The sequence below is a fragment of the Topomyia yanbarensis genome, chromosome 1, assembly GCF_030247195.1.
Source record: "Topomyia yanbarensis strain Yona2022 chromosome 1, ASM3024719v1, whole genome shotgun sequence".
NCBI classification, from domain to species: Eukaryota; Metazoa; Arthropoda; class Insecta; order Diptera; family Culicidae; genus Topomyia; species Topomyia yanbarensis.
In genome coordinates, this window is record NC_080670.1 from 5126247 (window position 1) to 5152408 (window position 26162).

The 26162-nt window shown below is 39.7% G+C and overlaps 3 protein-coding genes across 8 annotated transcripts in view; 1 reads left to right on the forward strand and 2 right to left on the reverse strand.

Moving 5' to 3' along the window:
* LOC131676701 (papilin) overlaps positions 1-26162 on the reverse strand; it is a 213072-nt gene that overhangs the window by 55143 nt on the left and 131767 nt on the right. The gene's annotated exons all lie outside the window — the stretch shown is intronic.
* On the reverse strand, positions 6360-7214 carry LOC131676703 (larval cuticle protein A3A-like). 2 transcript variants are annotated; one of them, XM_058955958.1, is made up of 3 exons: positions 7154-7214; positions 6644-7084; positions 6360-6541 (listed from the first exon to the last, which is right to left on the reverse strand). In XM_058955958.1, exons 1-3 carry the CDS (start codon positions 7163-7165, stop codon positions 6374-6376), a joined length of 621 nt encoding a protein of 206 aa, XP_058811941.1. In that variant the 5' UTR covers positions 7166-7214; the 3' UTR covers positions 6360-6373. The 2 variants fall into 2 exon arrangements, with proteins under 2 accessions (XP_058811941.1, XP_058811940.1); XM_058955957.1 differs by having other exon boundaries at positions 6360-7084.
* On the forward strand, positions 8125-15431 carry LOC131676507 (cuticle protein-like). Its single transcript, XM_058955572.1, is given in 3 exon segments — positions 8125-8300; positions 8396-9078; positions 14756-15431. Coding segments are annotated over 3 exon segments (1371 nt in total). The 5' UTR covers positions 8125-8288.

Here is a 26162-nt window from a genome sequence, read left to right on the forward strand (position 1 = left end):
GAAATCTCATCACAAAACTGTTTGCTATTTTGAATCGTAATGGATCAAAGAATGCTCATGAAACAATAGATTTGTCGGCCCGGCCTAACAAAAAAAAATGGCGGATCGAAGTAAAAACTTTGTCGCAGCGGTTCAAATATTAGGGTGCCAATTATGGTACGCTAAATTTATTTCTGAATCTGGAAAAACAGACTCGTGGTTTAAAAAGCTTTTTTCCTAAATACGTTAAAAATTTATTTGAAAGCATTATAACTGAAGTTCAGTGGTTGAAAAACTGTTTTCTCCTAAGGAGTCCACGTTAGGGTTCGCAGTACCGACCCTTTTTGGCGAGTACCGGTACTACGGTACCGAAGTCCCCAGTACCGGTAGTACCGGTAAAATACCGGTACTGGAAGTTTTTTAAAGGACAGAATAAACTTCAAAGAGAAATACATTTGAAATATTTATTTTATTGGGTAACAGAACTCTTGTGTGTTCAACATCTATTCTAGTTTACAAAATAAGATTTCAAAATGCAAAGCATGTTCAATGTATCATCTGCCATGCGGGAACGTATTTTTGTCGCAAAGTTACCAGACACAGAGAATGCTCTTTCTGAATCTACCGATGTGGGACGAACGGTTGACTGGGCCTCAAAAAGTATACACAAATACTTCCCTCTCAACTTCTCAGATTCGAAGTATGCAAACTCTTGCCGAACTATTTTTGTAAATCCTGGCGTAGTAATTGAATTTTCAACAACACCTTCATTCGTTTTCGACTGCTGCAGTCTTCTGCCGAGTTTCTGCTTCATTGTTAGGTTTTCATAGTCGTCAACTTCGTCAACTCCTTCATCTACAATTGAATCCGTGCTAGCAACAATGGGAGCTTCTTTATCAGCACCATGCAACCGTTTCAATATCTCGACAGCCTGTTTAACCATAGTAGTCCTTGACGTTTTGAAAAATATGCCATAATCATTTCTTATTGATGTTTTCACCGAAGGGTTGTTTAAAAACGCGAAGAGATCAGCGTATTCAAACCGTCTTTCCAAAATCCGCTCCTTCAGTGCATCGAAAAGTTTATTGGATATTGTCGTATTCTGAGAGGAAAGTTGTTCAAGCATAAAATGTAATGACACATCTGCTTCGTACAAAGAACATTCTTTTCTGCACAAGTGTTCAACAGCTGTGTTGATGGGATCAAGAGCGTTTATGATTTCTCGAATCAAATCCATTTCGTCATCCCAGAAATTAACCATCACTTGTCCTTTCAGATCGATCATCGCTTTCTGCACCGCATTTCTAACGTCGTGAAACCTACTCAGCATAGCTAGCAAACTATTCCACCGTGTTTTCACGTCCAAAATCAAGCTCAATTCTTTCCCAAACTCTGCTTTGATGTACTTTTGGAGTACATCGTCATTCCTTACTGGGGATTTGCGGAAAATTTTCACGATATCCCGGATCTTCTTAATTGTAGAAAAATATTCCGGTCGCGGAACAATTTTGTTGGTTCCATAGTGTAAGAATGACTCAAATCCATATTCATTATCGGAGGTGGAAGCAGAGTCAGAATCTGAAATATGGGAAAATATATTAATACCATGCAAGTATTTCCGTATAAAATACACAAACCTTTTTGATTGAGTTGATGTTCATCATTCATTGGCTCTTCACGAGAATAAAGTACGCTCACAACAGCCAGATGAATTCCATGCGCGAGACAAAGATGATGATCTGCGGGCATCAATTTGCCAACTTTCTTCATGAGTGAAGCACCATCAGTCGTAGCAGAAACAATATCTTCGAAAAGAGATAAACCGAATTCTGATAGTTTATCATCCAGCAGTGTTATGCATTTTTCAGCGTTCATTGATCCTTCAATTCGTTTGAGTCCCAAGTTCCAGATACGCTTGCTGTCATGAGCATTAACATTCATATATCGACGATTTCTAGTAGAGGTCCATTCATCGAAAGTGATACTAATTTTACGGTTCTGTTTTTTCATTTCCAAAAACTGCTTGCGATACTCTCCAACAACAAACTCGGAATAAGATTTAACTTTAAGTTTAATGCCATTGGGTGTCTTAGGAATTTCACAGAACCCTCGCGCAAGCAACCCTAGTCGAATGTCTTCCGAACTACAAATAGTATTAAAAGAAATATTATCCTTGGCAGCCATCCTAGCTAGAACAGCTTCAAGCGGGGTTGCTTTTGAAAAGTATTGATGAAGCGTGTTAATTGTTTTCGGTTTAGATGATGACGAAGTGGTTGGAATTTCCTCTGGCACTTCTCGAGAAACAGGACGCTTGTCCAAATTAATCTCATGAGCACCTTTTAGGTGCTTTTTCAAACCGGAGGAGCTCGAACCTTCGCACTTAATCACTTTTGAGCACGTAGCACATTTTGCAATACCTCGATTCTGCTTTCCTCTTAGAAAATATTTCCAGACAGAGGTTTCTGGAACTCCTTCCTTAACATTTGCTTCAAAGTCCATTATTAATGGTGAACAAAAGGAATAAAGCACTCCATTCAAAAGTGTAAACAAGACTAGAATGAATATGACAGTTTAAAGCCAAGTGATTATCTATCGTTTCATTCATACATAGACGAATTATAGTAGTGTTTGTAAATCTGTTTCTTTCCCTTTCACAGTGCTAGAACTGTGCTGCAAGTTTGGACAGAAAGCAATGTTTTGCTTTTCAATCGTAGGTAAGAGATGCAAATTCATGCACAATGCATTCGTGGCAATAAATCTAGCGCCAGCAACTAAGAAAGTAATGAAAATGAACCAAAAAAAACATGGTACCGAAAGTACCGGTACTCATTGTTTTTCAGTACCGGTATTTCGGTACCAATAATGGGACGGTATTCCCGGGATTTTCGGTACCGGTACTACCGGTACCACAACCCTAGTCCACGTTGATATAGCACAGATAATAGACGTTCATATGGTTTCCACTAATACTGGTCGCAGTGGCTCGTTTCCTAAAAAAATCGTTATGTCGTGTAAACCGACATATTTTCCAAAACAATAAATTAAACAGAAAATGTACTTGTGTAAAAAATATACGCACTTCAAAAGGCAGCCTAAAATCAATTTCAAATCAGAAAATCCTCACGTATTTTTAATATTTTCTCAAAACACAATTGCTACGATCGAAGGATAACTATGAAAACCGTACTGAAAATAATAGCTCCGTCAGGTAAAAAAATGAATCACAAATTTATTCACGATTACGTGAACAACATTTCCAATTCAATCTACATACCGTCGCAAAATAGGTCCCGGTGCAACTTCTCCTCTGTAATCTGCTCTTGATAGGTACCTAGGAATGCGTGTCTAATTTTGGTTCCGTAGGAATTTCACGAAGATCCGTCCGAAAATCTTTAAAATCGTGACCGACCATCTTAGATTCCAATGAAACTTTACACGTTTCACCGTCATGCAAGACTAAATATTTTCCACAGGTAATAAGATTATTTTGACTCAAGAGCAACTTTTCAAAAGGGCGTAAACGTTTCTACGTGCATGAATTTCAATTTTTTTTTGTTCGATTACTGTATTTTTTACAGCAAAACTATCTGAGAACGAGTTACAGGGAATGAATACTTCTGTCTGAAAAAATATACACTGAAAAAAATGTGTCATTTTTCAAAAAAAACAAAAATTTATGATAAAAATTTAAATTGCGAAAAAACCCATTTTTTTAATTTTTTTATATTTTGTTACCAAAAACCTAAACAGAAAAGAAACATTTTGAATGTGATTGCATGATGGAGGAAAAATCGGTAAAAAAGTTTTTCTAACAATAACTTCGTACATGTTTTTAAATTTCATACTAATTGACATACAAAATTGTAATTTTATTACAGAATATAATTCTAAGCACCATTTAAAATCAAAATGCATTTAACAAAAATCTTCCATAATGCGATAGTTTTCGAGATATTTGAAATTTTGCTACTTCAAAAACAATTAATTCGTGTAATTATGCTCTTTTTAAAAGTTATTCGCGTTACCCTATCAAAAAATGTCAAAAATTTAATGTTTATCGTTTTAAAAACGTAAAAGCAACTTTCAAATGGTTTACAATATCGCCTTGATGTCAAAGAGAAAGTTGCACGAAAGTTTACGGGCCTTTTGAAAAACCTATTATTGTTGATGGGGAAACGCGACTAACTTATGAAAAGGTCGTAATAAAACAAAATAATTGTGTTGTTAAAACAAAAGTTAAAATATCTCGAGAACTACTACATTTTAGAAATTTTTTGTTAAGAGCATTTCGATTTAAAATGGCGTTTAGAATCATATTCAAAAAGAAAATTGTCAAAAGTTGTCAAAATGTCAAAAGTTGTTGTTAGGAAAACTTTTTTATTGAAAGCTTCTCCATGATCCAAATACACTAAATAGGTTGCTTTTACGTCTTTAAAACGATAAACATTAAATTTTTGACATTTTTTGATGGGGTAACGCGAGTAACTTTTAAAAAGAGCATAATTACACGAATTAATTGTTTTTGAAGTAGCAAAATTTCAAATATCTCCAAAACTATCGCATTATGGAAGATTTTTGTTAAATGCATTTTGATTTTAAATGGTGCTTAGAATTATATTCTGTAATAAAATTACAATTTTGTATGTCAATTAGTATGAAATTTAAAAACATGTACGAAGTTATTGTTAGAAAAACTTTTTTACCGATTTTTTCTCCATCATGCAATCACAATTAAAATGTTTCTTTTCTCTTTAGGTTTTTGGTAACAAAATATAAAAAAATTAAAAAATGGGTTTTTTCGCAATTTAAATTTTTATCATAAATTTTTGTTTTTTTGAAAAATGACAACATTTTTTTCGGACAGAAGTATTCATTCCCTGTAACTTGTTCTCAGATAGTTTTGCTGTATAAAATACAGTAATCGAACAAAAAATTTTTGAAATTCGTACACGTAGAAACGTTTACGCCCTTTTGAAAAATTACTCTTGTATCAAAATATTCCAATTGCCAGAGAATATCATGGAGATTCATACAGCGAACACACCTGCAAAGTTTCGTTCGAATCGACGATGGTCATATTTTGCGGTCGGCCGGTTTCTCATGGAATCCCTCGTTTGTTTTGAATTGTAGAATCTGGAAGAATGAGCTAGCACCACGATAAAATTACAAAATTGTGAATTTTATCGTTCTCTGTATACAAGAAAATCCAAAACATTTAACGATTTGTCATTTTCAAGCACTTATTTTAGATTTTTCTGCAACATATTTTTTTAGCTTGGGTATCAGTACGGAATGGCGCAGCTGGTGTAACTGAATGTCGGCGTCGGTAATTTTTAATAATTTTGAAGAATTGAATATTTTTCATGTTTTTGAACATTTTGCAAAGCGTTATGATTGTGATTACAATGGAAAATGTTGGCTAAACGATATCATTAATTAAATTCTCCCAATTGATGTTCTATAGCTGAGTTATGATCATATTTCCTTAGGGGGTGCGTTTTACCCCATCTTCCTCTACTTGGATAACCGAGAAATCACTCGGTACCAGCCAATTGCTTCTGGCGTTCACACACTGTTTTGATTTAGTGTCTATCTGGTGCCAATTTTTATGTTGATTAGGATATATTGGGTAACTGGCACCAAGTTAATGTCACTTACTGACGAGTGGAACACGAAACATTTAAATTAACTTTTCGATATTATTTAAATAATCGGTAAATTACATACTAAAAAAATCAGTTCATCGTTTGCAAAATCAAATATGAAACTATAAATCATACATCCATAACGATATAATTGCAAGATAAAAACAACCTTTCTCCGATATATTTTTTGGGGGAACCATTGTGCAATGTTGTCAAAGCAATTTTGTTTAGTTATTAATGATCTAGACTGGCAAATAATTTAATTATTTTAATAAGTTTTGTATCATTTCGATAGCATGGTGGTACCAGTTTAGAAGGATTTTTTCGGTTCAGAACAAAAATAAAGGGTTGTGTACAAGACCCGACCATGGCTACACTGACAATGCAAAATGGCTAGCGAACACCGCGAATTTTTAGATTTCTGGAATATCAAAAGTTTCCAGACCATCTGAAATATTTGCATAGATTATTTGTTGTTTGTGTTTACCATCACAGATAAAAGATCGTTTGACCTCAAACACATATATCAATGTGGCAAAATGGTTCGGTTGAATAGAACACATGAAAAACGGTAGAACGGAACCTTTAACGCAAAAAACACGAGAACGAGCTTTTTAGCTATTATCGGATGCAATAAACAATCAAACAGTTGTATAGTTTTTGAATGATTTTTAAACTATTCAAATCTTGCTCAGAGGATTTTCATAAATTTACACAGTAAATAAAAAGCCGGTAACGAAATAAGTCTCCTAGTGATACAAGGCAGGTGCAGCATAGGAAGCGTAGGCCGGTTGTGACAGGATGGTCTTGGTGGTCAATGGAGCAGAGTAGGCGGCAAGGGCCGGTTGCGAAATGATGGTCTTGGTGGCCAGTGGGCTTGAGTACGTGGCATAAGCAGCAGGCTGGGAGACGATGCTCTTGGTGAGCAGTGGTGCCGAGTAGGTTTTCAAAGCGGGCTGAGCGATCAGGGTCTTGGTAGCCAGAGCCGGCTGGGCAATGATGGTTTTGGCGGCAAGAACTGGAGCAGCAGCAACAGCTTTCACTCCAAGCGGTTCACGACGAACGACGGCGTTGAACCCGTTATGTGGATCGGCGGTGTAGTCAACGGTACGCTGGAGACCGTCAGGATCAACGACCGAGTACGAACCCTGGACGACATCACCGTTGCGAGATTCCTGTTGGCTCTTCTGGTCTCCGGTCAGGCCATCGGAGATTCCGTACGAGAACGAGTACTGTGGGTTCGGGTCGTACTCATCGGCGACGATCGTTTTGGTCAGAGGGGCGGCAACTAGTGTTTTGGTGACTGGGGCAGCATACGAAATGGTTTTAGCAATTGGAGCGGAGTAGGCCAGTTGTGCTGGAGCAGCGTATGACAGGGCTGGAGCAGCGGCGTAGGACAGCGCTGGGCTTGCGATGAGTCCGGCGCGGGAAACGGCCACCAAGGCGAGGAAGGTTACAAACTGTAAAATAATAATATCAGTTGCTTTCCTGGGAAATCAAAATGTAACTGTTTGACGCCTGAAACATACCTTGAATGCCATAGTTACTGAAGAAGGCAGTTTTCTGTGTGTCGACTAAGCAATGAATCTGATTGAACTGTGCTGTGCAATGAGCGACTTTGCCATTTTATAGCGACCACGGTTTCGGTCACTCGAATCCTTTTCTTGTTGGGGTAGTTCAAGTCCCACGAGGCCTGAAAACCCAACACGTGAAAGTGAACTTGACACTGTCAGCAGACTATTTCAGGCACCGTTTTGCTAAGAATGATCTGATGCAATTTTATTTCGAGTAGCGCAATTAAGCAGGTATATTCGCCTAGCATCAACCGCCCCAGTACAGGTTACTCTTATTTGATACATTGAGGACAATGACGAGTGGGGCAGGGGAAGCTGCGAAACTGACCTAAGCCAACTGACGGCGATGTTGGCTGATTCATAGCACCGTTTGGTTGCATCATTCTTTATGCTGTGCGGTGTGTTTTCGCATAATCGAACTACATCACTTTTCTCCGTGAGCGTGGTAAATAATTCTCTAATCCAGAAAATAAGTTCTGATTGCTTTTGATTTCGTCTAAAAACTAAAACAATTCGAATAAAAAAGATCGAAATCAACTGTGGCCTCGATGCACTTTGGTTTGAAGAAGAAACATCGCCTAAAACACAGCAAGCCATGATTTTAATTGTCTCATTTTCCGAAACAAAAACATTTTGAATAGAAATCTTTCATTTTCAGCTTCTCACATGCAATCTCGAATACCTGTTAGGAGAGCCGTTGCGAGAAAATAGTTTACTATTCAACCGGCTTCCCCACAACGAACCTTTCGAAGAGTGACCTCTGCCCCAGACACGTGCCACCAGAGGAGCAGCTAAAAATTTGCACAAACAATTGATTTGATATACATTCATTTTAGTCCTAGGACCAGTTCTCGTACCAACCATCTAATTTTAACATCGCGAAACGTTTCTGATATGGTTTCTGATCGGATAAGTAGTGAGTGTGAAGCAGGTACTATCCTTTGTCGAGGCCGCTAGTTATTTTAGCAACGATCGAATTTGGATAACCAACAAACAAGTTGCTATAAAACGTGTGAGACATTTTTGTTTCAGCACAGTTCGATCGGTTTCATTGCTCAGTCAACAGCAACTGCCTTTTCCTTTAGTAACCATGGCATTTAAGGTGTGTATTTGTGATTTCGATGAAATACGTTCCAATCTAGTGCATTGATCCCGGAAGTGAAACTAATAATAATTGCTTTTGTTGTTGTTTAATAGTTTGTGTCCTTCCTCGCCCTGGTGGCCGTTGCCCGTGCTGGAATCATCGCAAGCCCAGCTCTGTCCTACGCCGCAGCTCCAGCCCTATCCTATGCTGCTCCAACTCAACTAGCCTACTCCGCTCCAATTGCCAAAACCATCTCGTATGCCGCCCCAGTCACCAAAACCCTAGTTGCCGCCCCTCTGACCAAAACGATCGTCGCCGATGAGTACGACCCGAACCCACAGTACTCATTCTCGTACGGAATCTCCGATGGTCTGACCGGAGACCAGAAGAGCCAAGAGGAATCCCGCAGCGGAGATGTCGTCCATGGTTCGTACTCCGTTGTTGATCCCGATGGTTTCAAGCGCACCGTTGACTACACCGCCGATCCCCACAATGGATTCAATGCTGCCGTCCGTCGTGAACCAATCGGAGTGAAGACCGTTGCTGCTTATGCTGCTGCCCCTGTGGCCACCAAGACCATCGTCGCACAGCCAGCTTACGCCACCTACTCCGCTCCTCTGGCCACCAAGACAATTGTTTCCCAGCCTGCTTATACCGCCTACTCTGCTCCATTGGCCACGAAGACGATCGTGTCGCAGCCTGCTTATGCAGCCTACTCCGCCCCGCTGGCTACTAAGACCATCCTTTCGCAGCCGGCCTACGCTTCCTATGCTGCCCCCGCGCTGTATCATCACTAAGCAACTGATCCTGTTATCGACTGTTTGTTGACTGTGCTTATTTAGTAGGACGAGAAGTGACATTTGAATAGATGAAAAATCATCCATGAAATGATTTTTTTTTCGATTTGACTTTGTAGTGATATCACAGAACTGTTCAAATTTTGTTTTTAATCCCGAAAATAGGAATCCTCTCACATTACTTTTAACCAGTTTTGATGTTTTGAGGACAAAAAATCATATTTTATGTGATTACCTTCAACCTATCTTCCTCAGAATAGAATTTTTAAAATGTAAATAAATTATTATTTTATGACATTAATAACTTCGACTTCATTTTACGTCTTGTCAAATATCGCGCAACATGAAAATAGCAATTGTTACAACCACTTCGTTTCCACACATCACGTGCGCTACTGTTTCTTCTACTCAGTTCTCTCTTCTCTCTCTGTACTTCCTGCTGAATAAATTCGATTTCCGATTGGCTGAGAATATTTTTTCAATGCTGCTCTGTCTCGAGCGCTGTGTAAGGATAGTAGGCTTGGATCACTTCCGAAACTTTACTGCCTGTGTAGTCTGTCTATGGATGCTACCTCCATCTGTGCTTAGCGGTAGTTTTTGGAACTCATACATCTCCCACCCTCAGTCTCTGGTAGTTCGCATTGTGCCCCATAATAAAAACCTGCAGTAGTTGGGGTTTCCTTCTGGGGCGGGGGGGGGGGGGGGTCGCATGGTAAAAATCCTTCTTGTTCGTAGCCTCATTCTTGTAGCGATAATTCCTCCTCGCGGCGGAAGCAGGCGCTCACCTGTATAACCCCTACCCGGTCATGCACGTATCGCAGTTGGCATTGGTGGGGGGGTTCTAAAATTGCACAGGCATTATTTTCTTATTTTTAATTTATTCAATTTGTTTTATATTTTTTTAAAATTTACTATTTCATTCTTATTATTTGTTAGATTTAGTTACGCTATAAATATATTCATTTCTCAACTAACTTACGATAAATGGTGTAATAAGCATAAGCATAAGCATAAGAGATCGCCCGTAGTTGCTACTCCGTTATTGACCAGAACCAAATTAGGTTGCAAAATGTTGATTGGAACAACATGCTCGGGAATAACATGATGAGCCACATTGTACAATCTATTCTGATCCCTGCATGCTGATCAATACCGACGCCGGCCACGTCCGAATGCAGATCTTCTGGGAAAGGAAGGAATGTTAGTCCGATACATGTTGCTACTAGAGACCGAGGAATCCTCTGCATCTCCACATGTATCACGGGAAGGGGAGAGTTGTTAGTAAGTGTGCCAATAGCGTTATCATTTAATAATTGAATTTGGGAAATTTATCATTTGTTGTATTAATACGATTAGCAAAATAAGCAACTTGAACTCCGGATAGCCGGCTATAAGGAGCACTTCTTATATTTTTTAATACTATTCAATCATGCGACGAATTTTTTCGTGGTTTCTGTCGTGTCGGTGCTGATTTTACCCGGCGATCGTTTGAATAAAATGAGGAATCTTATACAGAAGGTTCATCAGACTCTTTCATAGGTGTCGCGGAGTTGGTGGTTTGGAAGGAAATAGGGTCTAGGATTCGCTCCAAGCAAGCGATGCGACCTGTAAAGCATAGTTTATTAGTTTGTAGTTCAGTTAGTTTTCGAGAACACGATCGCTCGAAAAATAAGATCTTGTTTAGTTTTTTGTTCTTTTAAAATCTGGGTAGCCGGCTACCGAGAGCATCCTATGTTTTCTAAACAAAAGCAATTTCAACTCCACACAGTCGATCGTGGGAGTATTGCCCAGAAAAAACTAATCTTATCTGCTTAATGGGCCGGATCACTATTTATTGCGACATTATTTAGACTAACTTCGCTATTCCTTCTCTACGATATATTTTTTGGGTTGCAAACTACCGAGTGATAACACGTTATACAGACAAAGAGTTATGATAGCTCTAGATGTTATAAATCAACGAAAGTGTTTCCTATTTCTAATATCGGATTGTTTGTGAAATACACGTATACGAACGATTATATCGAACATTGAAGGGAAATACAGAGGATCGTTAACCTGATGGACGGGCTTGTTACCAATAACGGAACTTGAAATTAGATTCATTAAAACAGACGCGGCGAATTTTCAGTACGTATTGATCCGTGATCATCGATACTAGTCAAATTAAAGTCTTATTGGAGCTGATTTCCGAACAACATTTACGGTATTGCTTTCTCGGCTAGATCTGTTCGCACACTCTCATTCTGCTACTACCGGCAGAAGGCTGATAGCTCCCAGTCGTCGCCGGTCTAAGGACCAAATGTCATCAATAGACTTAGACTCGCGTGGAGGCATGAGATAGAATTGAAAGCTAACCAATGAAAATGACAGCAAAACACTTATTCTTCGTGCTAACATAACTGAAGGTAATTGCCAACCGGTCCCCGATCCCTCTCGCGAATTGTCAATTCTCAAACCTTATAGATGATTGAAGTCATCTTTCCACTCAAATAAGGTCATGTGTTTTCCCTAAGCACATTGAATGCTCTGTGGATCAGTTCCCCCGTTGGTAAAACAAACCCTAAACAAACATAGAAATTAGTTGGCCGACCGTCAGATACGTGTTCCCTTACAGCGCCATCACATTAACGGACACCCAAAGATTCAAAACCTCTACTCATTTGCAATAAAGGAAGTAAAAAAACAGTTTAATATCCAAGGCGGCTCATTTTCAAAGATAGCACCGCCGATGAATCACTAAATAAAAATATGTGACAAGGGACGCGGACGAAATTAGCTGAGCACCGACCGGCTGGTTTGCCACCTATTTTTCGGGCGAAGAATTTTGGGGCGACACCTGGTAGTCGCTAGACGCTGGTGAAACGCCAAGTATTTGAATATATCAATTTTTCTTATTGCCATATTTTCTTCACTTTTCGGATCGATTTTTTTTTCTCTGAAAGCTCATTTTTCACTATTTTTACAATGTACACTGTGTTTCTAGACATCTTCTGTGCACTTTTATTGTCCTTGCATCAGGAATCGACGGCCCGTGATGCGAGGAAAAGATAATTTTTCATTTGCCGGAATTCGATTTTCACAAACTGTCACCACTCGCGTCTGTCGAAAATATGCCGAAAAATGCTTTTATATGCCACTTCACTTTGTATAGTCGTTAAATTGCACCGTTATTCACACTTTCAATAACCGGGAGGCAGTAAACTGTGCCGAAAATGATGAAAATTAACCGACTCGAAGGGAGCTCTACGAGAGTCAACCGCTCGCGACGAAGATACACACACCAGTTTTTTATTTTCATAAATGACAAAAAACAAGAGCTTGCTTCTCAGCTTTAGAGGGATTAATCATTCAACAAATACTTTTCAAATGCTAAAAAAATATGAATAAACTTTGCTGAAGACACTCCTAACTTACGATAAATGGGGTAATGCCGTAAAAGCCAACTGACAAAATACGCTTCGAGAGGAAATTTCAGAGAAACCGTTGTTGGTCAAGTACTGCAGTGAATAAAAATAAAAGCTTTTTTTTAATTCTTGCGTTCTGGTTTTAACAATTTGAAATTTTAGGATTTTTCAAATTTGAATTCCTCGGCGGTCGGCACAGGAAAGGTGTTTCAAATTTTAATTTTTTTTTGGGTGGTAGGGGGTTCGGTTGGATTAGGGTTTTTCAGTTTTAAAATTCTTGGATTCGAGTTCGGAGAAAATGAAACCCGAGCATATCCAATAATGATTAAATCAAACATTAGGAGCACATGCTGTTCAAAACATAAATATACTATACTAGTAATAGGATTAATAAAAGATTAACAATATATAATGAATATTGCGCCCATAAAACATATTTAAAGATGTCCTCACATCACTCAGACAGAACGATGCGTATTTCTCCCGCATATGTAACACCCCAGTCTCTAGTTGGCCCAACAAATACTGAACAAATAAAGGCAAATGCAGTCGTTACAACACCCAAATCAAGCTAACATTAGTTTGCAGTGTATGTGTATACATTCCATTTCCCACTGTTTCCCTGCAATGTCATCAAATCAGCGACTATTGCGTTGCGTAGCGCAAGCACGGTATACTTCGTAGATTGCAGACTGATCACTCTCCTTTCCAGCCAGACTACTTCAACAGCAGCAGCAGCAGAAGTTTGGGAATAACAATTGATATGAGAAAGGAAGTGTTGATGTGGTACTCACTTAACGGAAGCCCCGACTCAGTGACACTCCTATGAGTACCCCGGATTGAATAGTAGGTTGGTTGTTAGTCAGGAAGCATGCGATGCGACTGAGAATATATTTTCGTGCGTAAGAAGTTTGAATAGTTTATTGACCGTGGGATACGTAAATGTTCTAGATGCTAAGGCGAATGTCATCAAATCAGCATTTAATTTACGACAGAAAAGTATACAATTTCGAAGAATTCTGATTGAAAAATCACAAGAATTTGCCGGTCACTCCGTGATATAAGTTAGTTGAATAATTTAGAGCTGAATAAGGTAAAATTATAATTCCTTTCTCTAAAAAAGAAAACAGTCTCCAACAAATTTCGTCTAAATTTTTTCAGGAATGCAAATTGTCTTGTTACATAAATAAGACAAAACTGACTTAAAAAGCGAAAAAATAACTCGATACAATGTGGGACCAATGAAATAATGTTTATCCCCAATTCGATAAACCCAACAATTAAGGGGTTGCGCCTGAACTCACAAGATTAATTTCCAGACATGCATCCAAAGCCTACTTTTCCCCCATCACTTATAGAGCTTTTATCCGCATTGAAACACTGGCAAGTTCAAGAAGCTGTAACACATTAACGGGTTCCGTCGGGGCCTACTGTGGCACTCGCGTGATTCTGCACGTAACGAAAAAGCCAACCCGCTACAAATATGGTTCCCCCCGAAATGTCTGCAGTCCAGCCCCAAAATATCAGTAACCCAACTGCCCCCACTTGACAGTGACCCTCAACCACTTTTCACCTTCGTATGGGGCGTCGGATTACAACAAACCCAATCGCCGAAAATCCCTTTTGCACCTGCCAATCGCTAAACCAGTTCTCCTCATTCCTCAAACGGTGCCCTGCCCCAGAGCAGGCCATCGACAGGTACAGTCAAGTGCAGTGTCAAAACTACATATATTATTTCATCACAACCCAGCCGCATGATTTGAACTTCACAGGTTTCGCATGTATGTCTTTTGTCCGACACCACCGCCCCCCCCCCCCCCCGCCTCGTCTAACTATTTAGCTTTAGTTTCCTCGTCCGACATCTCAGCGCTGCTGGAGGTTTAAGTTTGGTGATCGCTTTTTCGATCTAGTTTTCTATGACTGTAATTTGAAACTGAGGGCCGGGTTGCTGGTTGACGCTTAAATTTGAACTCTGTCTCTGCTTGGTCACGTGCAGTTCAAGAGCAGCCCCTAGACGGTGGGTAGCCAAAGAAACCGGAAAACTATGCGTACGCACAGCGTGGTATGCCGAAAACTTAAACAAGCTAATCAATCTGCTATAAATTGGCCGAAACGGTTCGATTAAGGCACAGTTCAATCGATTGTTTAGTGCTGTGAACAACTCATTTACCCGACGAAAAAATGGCATTCAAGGTGCGTGTTAGAATCGATCAAGTGCAATTATTTGCGTGTGTGAAGAAGTAAATTTGAGCTAACATCTTCTCGTGTTTTTCTTGTAGTTTTTGACCTTCCTCGCACTGGTGGCTGTTGCCCGAGCTGGCGTAATCTCCGCCCCACTGACCTATGCTGCTCCAGCGCCAGTGGCCTATGCTGCTCCGGCTCACGTGGCCTACGCTGCTCCAGCCCAAGTGGCCTATGCTGCTCCAGCCCAAGTGGCCTACGCTGCTCCAATTGCGAAGACCATCGTTGCTGCTCCGATCACCAAGACCATCGTTGCTGCTCCGATCGCCAAAACCGTTGTCGCCGATGAGTATGACCCGAACCCACAGTACTCGTTCTCGTACGGAATCTCCGACGCCCTGACCGGTGACCAGAAGAGCCAGCAGGAGTCCCGCAACGGAGATGTCGTCCAGGGATCGTACTCCGTCGTTGACGCGGACGGTTTCAAGCGCACCGTTGAGTACACCGCCGACCCACACAATGGATTCAACGCCGTGGTCCACCGTGAACCATTGGCCGTTAAGGCCGTCGCCCCAGTAGCCAAGCTTGCCTATGCCGCTCCAGCCGTCGCCAGTTACGTCGCCCAGCCAGCTGCTGTCTATGCCGCTGCACCAGCCGTGACCAAGACCGTCGTTTCGCAGCCCGTCGTCTACTCGGCAGCTCCGGCCATCACCAAGACCGTGGTGTCTCAGCCAGCCATCGGAGCTTATGCTTACCATCACTAAACAAACGAACGAAAAAAAACTAGTCGAAACAACTGTCACAGCGATACCTGTAGGAAAAAATAATAATCCTGAATAGATAAAAATTTGAACGTTAGCAAACAAATTACAACTTTTGAATGTACCTCCGAAACAAATTTCCCTTTTTTCCCCGCAGCAGTTTGACGAATTTTCATGCAAAAGCATCATAGCAGGCTTGTGTAAAATATGTTAATATGCTTGCTAGGCCATCTTACCCGGCCCCATTGGTTTTGATTCTCAGGTTTTGACATTTTTAATTGAAGTAAAGCTTTTTTTTATTATAGATGTTTTACCTTTAAGGTCATTCGCCTCTTCGGGTTAGAAAAATCTCTTAAGAAAAATCTCTAACCCTCTGTGCGCGGTTGGGACTCGAACTCAGGTGAGCTGCGTACAAGGCAATCGATTTACCAACTACGCTATGCCCGCTCCCAAAAGGAAAGCAAATCATTTGCACGAGAAATTCTAAAGTAAACAAACAACTTCTGGGCCTAACGGGAGGATGGTACTATTAAAAGACGAAATCTCATATTGGCCTCACACAGTTCGTAGTAATCAACGAAAGAAAAAAAACTCTCTTCTGTTCACTATCAACAGCTGTGATTGACGAATAACGGTTTGTAACGCCCAATTCATAAGCTTGTCGATAGTTTTTTGATAGATTTTTGATTCAAAAGAGTGAACTACTTAATTACAACACCACGAGTGCAATTCAAAAATGACAAGAAGAACAAAGGTTCCTAATTGCATTCCTGGAAAACATATTTTTTTATAATCTACTAGCTAAAGCCCATCGCGTGTTGCTGCGATTTTCAACGAAATAGGAAGAAAACACAATTTGTTCCGTAGCGCCATCTGGTGGGTAGATAATCCCCAACTAATAGCACACAAACACGCTTCATCACAAATGCCTACTGTGTATAAATTTTCACGGAAATCGGTTGAGCCGTTTAGGAGTCTATAAATGTATGGAGTATGTATATACAAACTTTGACTTTTATATATGTAGAAGATAGATTTTTTGTGGAAAATATCTATTTCCAAGTAAGTCTTTAGAATGCAAGCAGTTTGTGGTAATTTGAAATCTGTTTTTTGTAGGTTAAATGATTTGGGTGGAAATACATTCGACATTCGATTTACTTATTCACTTCTTTGCGTTTTCTAGAAGTTTCAGGTAGAAAAGAATACTTCCAAATCAGATCCAGATATTAAAACTTAATTCGAAGTATTCATTACCAATGGGCAGTGCATCACAACTTCTACCGTATTTGCTTGAAATCGTATTTATGTGTATGATTAAAACAACTGAATTTGATACATGGAAGTGTAACTTTCCTACAGAGATACTTAATATGAGATTTAATTTAAATTCTGTTACCTTACCGAATTTCGAGATCAATTTATAATCAATTTTTCGCACACGTCAGTTACCAAATGTATTTGAGAAGCCTCCAATTTACCTGTAAGCAAAAAAAAATAAGATGTTAAAATTTTGAGTTCACTTTTATGGATGTGTTATTGAAATATGGAATGAAAACTTCATTTACGAACCCCTTTTTACGTATTATTCGATTTAACTAACTTTTTTTGGATGTAAATTCGAATAAGGAACACTATTTTTATGAATCTAATGCGAAAAAAGCTTAAATGCATACAGCACAGAATGAAGTTCTATCATATTCTAAAACTCGGATAATTTCGGAATGTGGTGGACGAGTACATAACGGAAATTGGTGTTTGACGCCATTTTGAAAACGTTATAGATTTTAGCCCCAACCAGGGTAATACGTAATGACGAGTTTCGTCGTAAACCTAGAGCATGAATTCTAGATTTCGTAAATCTTATGTCAATATTGTTGCGGGACAATCTGTGGATTTTCTGTTTATTAAAGGCTGCTTGCCGGAGTTCCTTTCTGTCAATAAACCACTTTGTTATATCACACACAAAAGATTCTCATGGTGTGGCAGAAATTACAACGAGATGTCACTCAAATAAGTGCATCATTTTAACGCTACCACCCTGTGCATATGCAGCTATAAAACACAACAAAATTGTTTAGTTTGTTTACAACGCAAAATACCTAAATTATTTTAAGAGTGCAAAATGTTTTGTGTTCATTCGCGAAATAATTTGGCTTTATTTTTTACGGAAATATAAGATTTTATTGGCATATTTAGGATGAAAATATATATAGCGGGCGCTGGATGCTTAGAGTGGATGTTTTGCGTATAAACTGTCAAATTGGTAGAACAATTTCGAAAGTTTTTGTAAGTTTCGCATATTCCAAAAAAAAAAATTACATCTTCACCAGCTCTTCTGGTGAAAGAAGCCCATACTATTCGATATACCACCTCGTTGATTTTAATTTTGGAAATCAACCTGCTGGAAAATCAGGCAATTGAGATACAGTAGGTCAAAACATGACAGGTTCACTAGCGCCGCCTGATAGCAGTATTTTGAAATATTCTGTATACTATCTCGAAGCCTTTGATTATCTGAGCAACTTCGGCGAAGACGCAGACTTTCTCAAAAGTATTGATCTTGAGATACAGGTAACTGGAAAAATAATATGTGCACTGGCGCTACCTAGCGGCAGAATTTTATTTCAAACTATTTAGTCTTCCACGGGCTAGCTCCTGAACACGTTTTCCGGAGGCCGTGCGGAATCCGGCGGCAGAAGCCAAGAATTGATCCACTGCTTCTATATCGCAAGAAGCGACAAAACAAGACTTCTTTTCTTTCATCTTTCAGATTTTCTAATTTTGTGTATCAAATAAGTAAGCATTTCAGTATAGTTTATGCTTATTTTCGGCCGCTCAAAATTATTTCATACTCTCGTTGCGAATACAATCCATAGCTTTTTTGTTGTAGCCTCAGTATGTATACTACACTTAATTATTTTCGAGATTTTTTGTTCTTTTCATTTTGCTAGTTTGTCTTCTGTAATAATAATAATTAAATTAGGTATATTTTTATAATTTTCTCGCTATTCGCTATTACAGGTGGTGGTCAGCTATTTTCGTACGCATCCCTTATAACCTATTTTTATACGGCTTTTCATCAACAGTGCTATCTGTGAGAATGACCTAACTTATTTTTTCCGATCTTATTCTGTGGTCTTCATATTAATATTTTCTATATTGCACGTATTTTTTCAAATGTAATTTTAAAAGTTCGGTGATTTGATGGCAGACTTCTCAGGAACATCGACAAATTTGTACCTGTGCATAAAATTTCGTGCACGCGTTCAAACTCAAACATGCTTCGTCTCGATGTACAGGTTCGCCTCGAACATCGAACCCAAGCGAACGGTGTACAAACTCTAGTTCAAACATCCGTACGTACGTACACCGGGTGCGTACACGGGAACGATTCGCACAGAGGCAAAAAGAGTCGACGCTATTGATGATGAGAGTGAGAATGGGAAAACTGGTGCCACGAACCAATGTGTATGCAGACCGTGTACGTACATAAAGTTCGGGTGTGCAGGCGAACATATGCACGTGTTTCGGTATGAATTAGCATGCTCGAGGTCATACACGAGTTGTGGGTTTAATACGAGTACACAACCAAAACGAACATTGTGTACGATGTTCATTTGGGAAGACTGTTTGCTGGTATTGTAAGGGAACACATATGCCAACCAAGCGGACATCTCTTTGGACCGAGCAAATTATTTTCTTTGTTTGTGTAGTGTTTATTTGACCAGCTAGGGAAATTATCTACAGGGAATTTGCTGCGCATGGGGAATATGCATGGTCCTGTCTGGGTGGAATTATGATTCTGAAATCATATAAAAGGGTTGAGAGTTGCCAATTCGAGAGAAGGATCGAAAACCAACTACCTATACTAAAGTTCCTACACGATGAATAATACTTATATTACGAAATCATCAATTTCATATCTATTTGGACAAATGTCTCGAGACAGTAAAAGTAATCGCTTTTCATCATATTGCATTGTTCTTGGAATGTCGTGTTTCATCGGAGTTAAGAAACAAGACAGAATAAAATCTTTCACATGCCGTTCGATTCAATTAATTATGAGCAACACTCCCAAGAGTCAGCTGTCCGGAGTTCAAGCAACATTTTGGAATAAATTCAACAAACTATAAATCTATCGCAAACTCTCGGAAGCCGGCTGCCCAGAGGAATGAACATATGATAACTCTTCTTAGGGTTGCCTAGATCGCGTTACTTATCAAGGTGAATCGAGATTTGCGTAACTCTACTACACTCTAGTAACAAAAACTGCTTCCCGTGGAAGACGAGGAGATGCAGAGCGGTATGCACGGTCTTCATAAAAGTGTTCGTTACACTAACATTCCGTTCTTTCCCCGGACGAGCTCAGCGCCGTTACTGGCATTTCTATGTATAGAACTGTCGAAACGTGCACATTGAGGATAGCCAATCCCAGGTTTCATTCGTAGCTTCTCTGTGCAGTTTCGCTTGTTTTGGCTAATCACAGGATAGCAACTACGAATTGTACGGTCGTCATGCTCACGCTCAATTTTCTCGGTGTTCGTCATTACGATATTCCAAAAATGTATTTTAAGGTACTTAATGAGTCCCAAGGGTTGTTGGTTCGAATTCTTCCTCTCAGGGGCATTTTTACATAATTGCTTTCGTTTAAATCGTCATTTCGATCTGTTTTTTCCCGTAGGATACCACCAAAATAAGGTTTGGCACTTACACCAAAACTCAAAAAAAATGAATTATTTCATTCATTTGGACGCGGTTCGCTCCCGTCATATCTCAGATAACTGGACATGGGACCAGAAATCGACAGTCTCTATTAGCTCTTTCACTCATCGAAGTCCGATGGGTAATGAGCTAAAATTAGACACCAGACGATAATAAAAACCCGTGCCTTGGTATCTAGCGAGGTAATCAAATAAATCAAATGTGTTGGATGGGAACTGTGATCTCGCTTTAGAGGTAGGATACGATCACTATCACCGGTAATCATCTGTTCTTCCTGGGATATCATCATAGCCCAGGGATAACATAAGGGTTTGTGCATCGGGCCGGAGTCCCTAGGGTTGCAGGTTCGAATCCTACCTCTGGGATGGTTTCTCACCCTACTTGCTCACCATCTCGATCCGTGACACTTGTGGAGTTCGTAGTACTATATACGGTCTCTAGCCAAAACATGTGTCGGACTAACATTCTTTCGTTCTTCTGCTGTGATCTACGTTCGGGCCTTGCCAGCGATGGTATTGATCACTATACATCTAAGTTGTACATTAAAGGATGATTTGTTATTCTCGCGCTTTATTATCTATTGATTCTCTGTGCAATTTCAGCTAGTCCTGATCAATTAAGGAATAGCAGCCAAGGGAGGCCGCGCAAGCTCAAAAAATGCACTGAAAAAAATCACTGTAAATTTATAAATAACTAAAAATGAAGTTCATTTGGAAAGTTCCCCTTGCTTCGCTCTGCCACATAAAATGAGAATGATAAACAATTTGAGCGGCATCTAGATGGGAGCCCTAAAAAGTCAACTAATTACAATAATCACATTCTCTCTGATATCTGTCATTTAAGCTGAGACTCTAGATTTTTTCCGGAACAGATAAATGAATCCTCCGATAATCACGTTTTACCTGCAGTCTAAAAAAGAAAAGACTATTGGAAAAAATTTCAAAAGAAACAACCCCAATCAACAAGCAGACCATGTCAACCAAATTAATCACAACTTAATTGCTGGCTATTACCACCTCCAATAGCCACGACATTTAGTCTCCTGGAGCGTTTTTTTTTTTCGTAAGACTTACCTACCGACACTCGTTGCCAAGTCGAGTTACACGATTGTACCAGCCCTCGCGCTATAGAGCGTGGTCGGAGGTGACAACCCACCAGAAATCGGTCATCTATAGAGCACACCAACAGCGCCATAACAGTATTTTATACGTACATCGATTCACCGGAGCAAGATGTCCCTAACGGCCCTGACCTTCACATTTGGATCACAGAATTGTTGGCTTTTGCGTTTGAGACTATGTGCGTGTACGATCAAGTCCCATCTGACACAAGGATAATTACCACGCACCGGCGTGATCGCGTGTTGCGTATGTGGTAAGCCTGTTTTCGTGACGCGAGGATCATCGACCTTGACATTACAGCCAGTATTGATCGAGTTTCGTACTGTTCACTGGCGTGATACAGTAAGCGATCGTCAATCAGTAGATTTAATTCTACCGAGTTTAACAAGAATCTTTCGGTTAATGTGATACTGGGATGTAACTGGAATCTCCAGTCAGACTCCAATAACAATAATCATTTCGAGAAAAGCGAAGCAATAAATAATTTATTTTTGTATCACATTTCTCCCCAGCCTAGGGTGGCAGCTGGGAGCCGTCCATCTTCTGAATTGTAGCGGCAAACGCGTGCCACGCCGTTCAAGTGGTCGAATCCGGAAAAAAAACATGGGCGCGCGCGAAACTATCCGAGCAGGCGTGCGATGAAACAAGATCACGTTACTCATCAACCACCCAGGGAGAGAGGAGACTGTCGCTGTGCCCGGCGGTGGTGCTGCACTCGATACCAAACACGTGAGGGACTTAAGTACCCCTCGATCAATGGCCGCAACTGAATGTGTGCAAGTGTCTGAGGGAAAAACACGTAACAGTGACTCGAATTCGGTGGGCTGCTGCTGCCGCCGCTGTGGGACAATCAACAACGCACGAGTGAAGGTCGCGGGAGAGAGAGAGAGACAACTTCAGGGCCATCAGTTCTTTAGTTCCAAATCCCAGCTTCAACAGAGGCTTAGATTGAAACCGTTTGATTGATTTGAGAAAGAGCTGGATTTTTACCGATGTATATGACATTTACACTCCAGCGTTCGGGTTTGACTTTTAAGCCATTCCCTGTCCTTGAAAAATTGCTCTTTTCGCCTGCAAAATTCCTGCTTTTTATGACACACCGCGAAAAGCACCTCCAAGTGTGCCATGAAAATTCAGTAGTCACTAAAGCAACAATGGTACAATTTCTCATTCAAGGTTTGACATCTCGCTAGCATGCACTCGTTCCAATATCCATGCGGAACTTGAAACAGAACCCACGCCGATATCAAAAGACCATCAACCGACCGTCCAGAAGTTCACCGCGTCATGTTGGCATAAAACAACGAGAATTGAAACAAAAAATAACGTAAAGGTCAAGTCGACACACCGCACCGCGACGGCGTGTCTCGTAGCAACTCGCTGCTTGGGAAGCCGTGTGTAACTGGGCCACGTACGAAAAGGTTCACCCGTTTCGAGACAACTCGCTCACTGCGACTCCCAGTCGAACCAAAGCGCAGATGGCAGCAATCGGGAAAGGATAGTGAGTAGCAGTAGCAGCGAGGGTGAGAGGTGACAGCCGAAAAAACCGGACCCAAAACTGCATGAGCGGGCGCGAGAAGTGAACGACCTTCCCTAGGTAGCTCGTTCGATGGTTTACGATTATGAGAACATTTTTTTTTCTCTTCTCAATACTTTTACGATTAGTGGAAAAGGCGCTTTTCATTCATTTCGTTGTTACTAGGGGAAGTGAGTTAGTCTCGGTTGGCCATGGGATGTGTGTATGTAAATAGCTGTGTTTCATTTAGGATTGTAAGTTCCCGTGGGGTCTAGGTAACTGGTACTGTACTAAGCTGACTTGTCAAAGAGTATTGCTTTTGTTATGCTATTCAGAAATAAAAAAAAAACTACTCCTTAGTGATTGTTTGTTCACTTTCTTCAGTTATTAAAATTTGGAAATTAGAACGTTACAAAAAAGTGGTGAAAATTTATAAAAGAGAAGGAAACTAGAAGATACCGGAAATGGTATAGATAAAGAGGGATTGATTGCGTATTTGTAATGGTTTTAATGTGCTAATCACAGCATGCTTTGCGTTGGATTGTCAGCTTTCGGTTTACTTTTATTGTATGGTTTTAAAACTTCGTTTTGCAAATGATGTAAAAATTAGGGTTTTGCCACACATAGCAAAGTGAAAGGGGTGTAGATATGCGAAAATTGGCGAAGCGCTTTGGAATTCTTCACGTGAATGTATAATTTACAACAAACAAGTTGGAGGAACACTGCTTGTTCTTTACATGAACTGCTAATAAGAGGCAGGAAAACTGGACCAGAAAGTGATGTTTCTAATTAGACAAAATAAATCAATATCGATATGTGATGTGATTTGACCAATAAAGCCAGTTAGCTTGTGTGTAATACTATGCTCACACTACAGAGTTAAAACACGTTATAATAATTATCAATAAGAAAAATGTCATCAAGATAGCGTTAAAACACGTTTTAACTCGTAGTGTGAACGTAGTATAAAATAGACGCGTGCAACACACCTGCTGAGATAAATTTACCTCCCATTGATATGGTTCGTTCGGTTTATTTAGTTTAATAGTGCTTGACAAAATAGCGAACACAGCTACGGAAATGGAGGAGAATTGCAAGAATTTCTTCATAATTGATTTTAGCGTCATGCCAAACAGACAAAGTCAGTAATTTTCTAACCAAGCAAATGAAAATTGATGAAAAAGTTGTTTACTGCGCGCGATTGAGGTTAAGGTACAGGTTATAGAACAGCATATTAACCCTAGAACGTTGCACTGGGGTATAAATGTACCCCGCGTGTTTGATCGCAATTTTCGCAGGTAAAAATGCGAATTTTTAGTTGCGAAACCAGCTATGTTAGTGAAATTACGGAATTTATAGAATAAATGATACATAAATTGGCTTGAACAAAAAAAAAATTGAAAAAATCGTGGTTTTGACTTTTTTCACAAAAATTACTATTATTTTGCGAATTTTCAACCGATTTGAAAAAAATCAAATGATTCTAAAAGTTGAAAGAATGGTCTAGAAACGGTATAAAACGTAATTTTGAAATTTGTGAAAAAGTGCAATTATTTGGAAGAGTGAAAGTTTAAAAGTCGGGTTTTGGAAAATACCACGAAATGGGGTGGAAATTAAAATGAAAATTTCTCTGATCAGTAATACACTGGTAACACGCAACGTTACAGTGCGCAAATTATACTTGCGAGTCATTATTTTGAAAAACTATTAAAAATAAATAATAAAACAATTAAAATCAGCAAAAATTAGAACAATTTTTTTCTACTTCAAAATTAAATTAAATCAATTGAATAAATGGTTAAAAATGATTATATAATACTAATTGTTACTTACATAGTAAAACAACCAGTATTTAAACTGGTATTGTCACGAATCACATTTCCACTGACAGCACGAAACGCTTACGGTAACCGTACACTGGGGTACAAATGTACCCCACGCCAACTTTGACACCTGCTTCCACGAAGGCTATAAGCAAACTGGCTATACCATCTTTCCCTACTTCTACTAGGAACTCTAAATTGAATTATGGTTAGGGTCCCAGGTCAGTAAATGCCGAATTCTCGTTTTCACACGGCCCCAAAGAAAGCGTGGGGTACATTTGTACCCCAGTGCAACGTTCTAGGGCTAACTAGATGCCATAATAATTAGAATAAAACCGATGCATAGCTGTCATCATATGGCATATATATCGTTCCGTGTGTTCCAATTACAGGATGAATCGAATATACAACGTAGACGAAACACTGTTTCTCTGATGATCCGTCCTTTAATCCGTCGACGGACCGGTACCAATAATCGCGTTTTTCAGCTTTCATCAAGTTTTTCATTTACATTTGTAGCGTCGCGTATATTGGGAAAAATTTGGGCGATGGGACGTTCAAAAGTCCGTTTCGTGTACAATTCGAAGCAATCTCTGGCCACCACGAAGTAGGAGACTGTTCACGGCTATTCGCGTCGGGTACTCGTTTCGTCTGACCTTTAATCGTAGTGCAAATGCATTGTGTAAAACCAGGGGGAAAATGTAGGGACTAAAATATAGGGACACTTGGAATTTTTGATGCTCCTTGTGGAAATAGTTTCTAAGATTACCGAGACCAGGAACCACTTACTTCGGTTTCGTAACAGCACCCTTCAAGGGACACTCTCAGGCCATTACAAGGAAGCTAACTTGTAACTGATTTCCCTCTTTCGGAAATTTATAGGCATATTAAAATATGTTCCCAGAATGAGATGGACAGACTCTCGCTCTTTAGTGTATAAGAAAACATAGAAATTAGACTTTGTCGGTGGCATAGCGCTCTTTTGCATACCTTATCGGAGCGTTCCTTAAAAGAATGTTTCATTTTGTCCCCACATAATTTATATGCGGGATATATCGAGAGATCATGCTGAGTTTCTACACAGTAGGAAAACTGTTCATGATTCTCTGCATTTTCCACAGCGTGCCTTGTTTCTATAATGAGTCGACGAAAGGTTCGAAATGAGGCTGATGGAAAATAAGTAGTTTTCATATACACCTTGATTTTTCCTGAAAGCAATTGCTTGAGAATCAGAATTTTCGCTGGCCGAAGCAAAGGGTTCTTGAAGGAGCGAATCCCATTCTTCGTAATGAAGGCCTCTGTTGGAGACTACACCATCAATCTCTACTTCCCGGGCGGGTACATAGACAAGATACTTCTTCGTGGATATATAAATGATGTTAAATGGCTTATCTTTGCCCTCATTCAAGTTTGTTATGAATATATACCATTACTGATACTTTTTGCATGTATCAGGTAACTAGCAGTTGAGTAATTGGATTCTAAGATCATTATGACTTTCATTGGTTTAGTTTTCGATAAAAATACACTGAAAAAAATTGGGAAAAAGTTG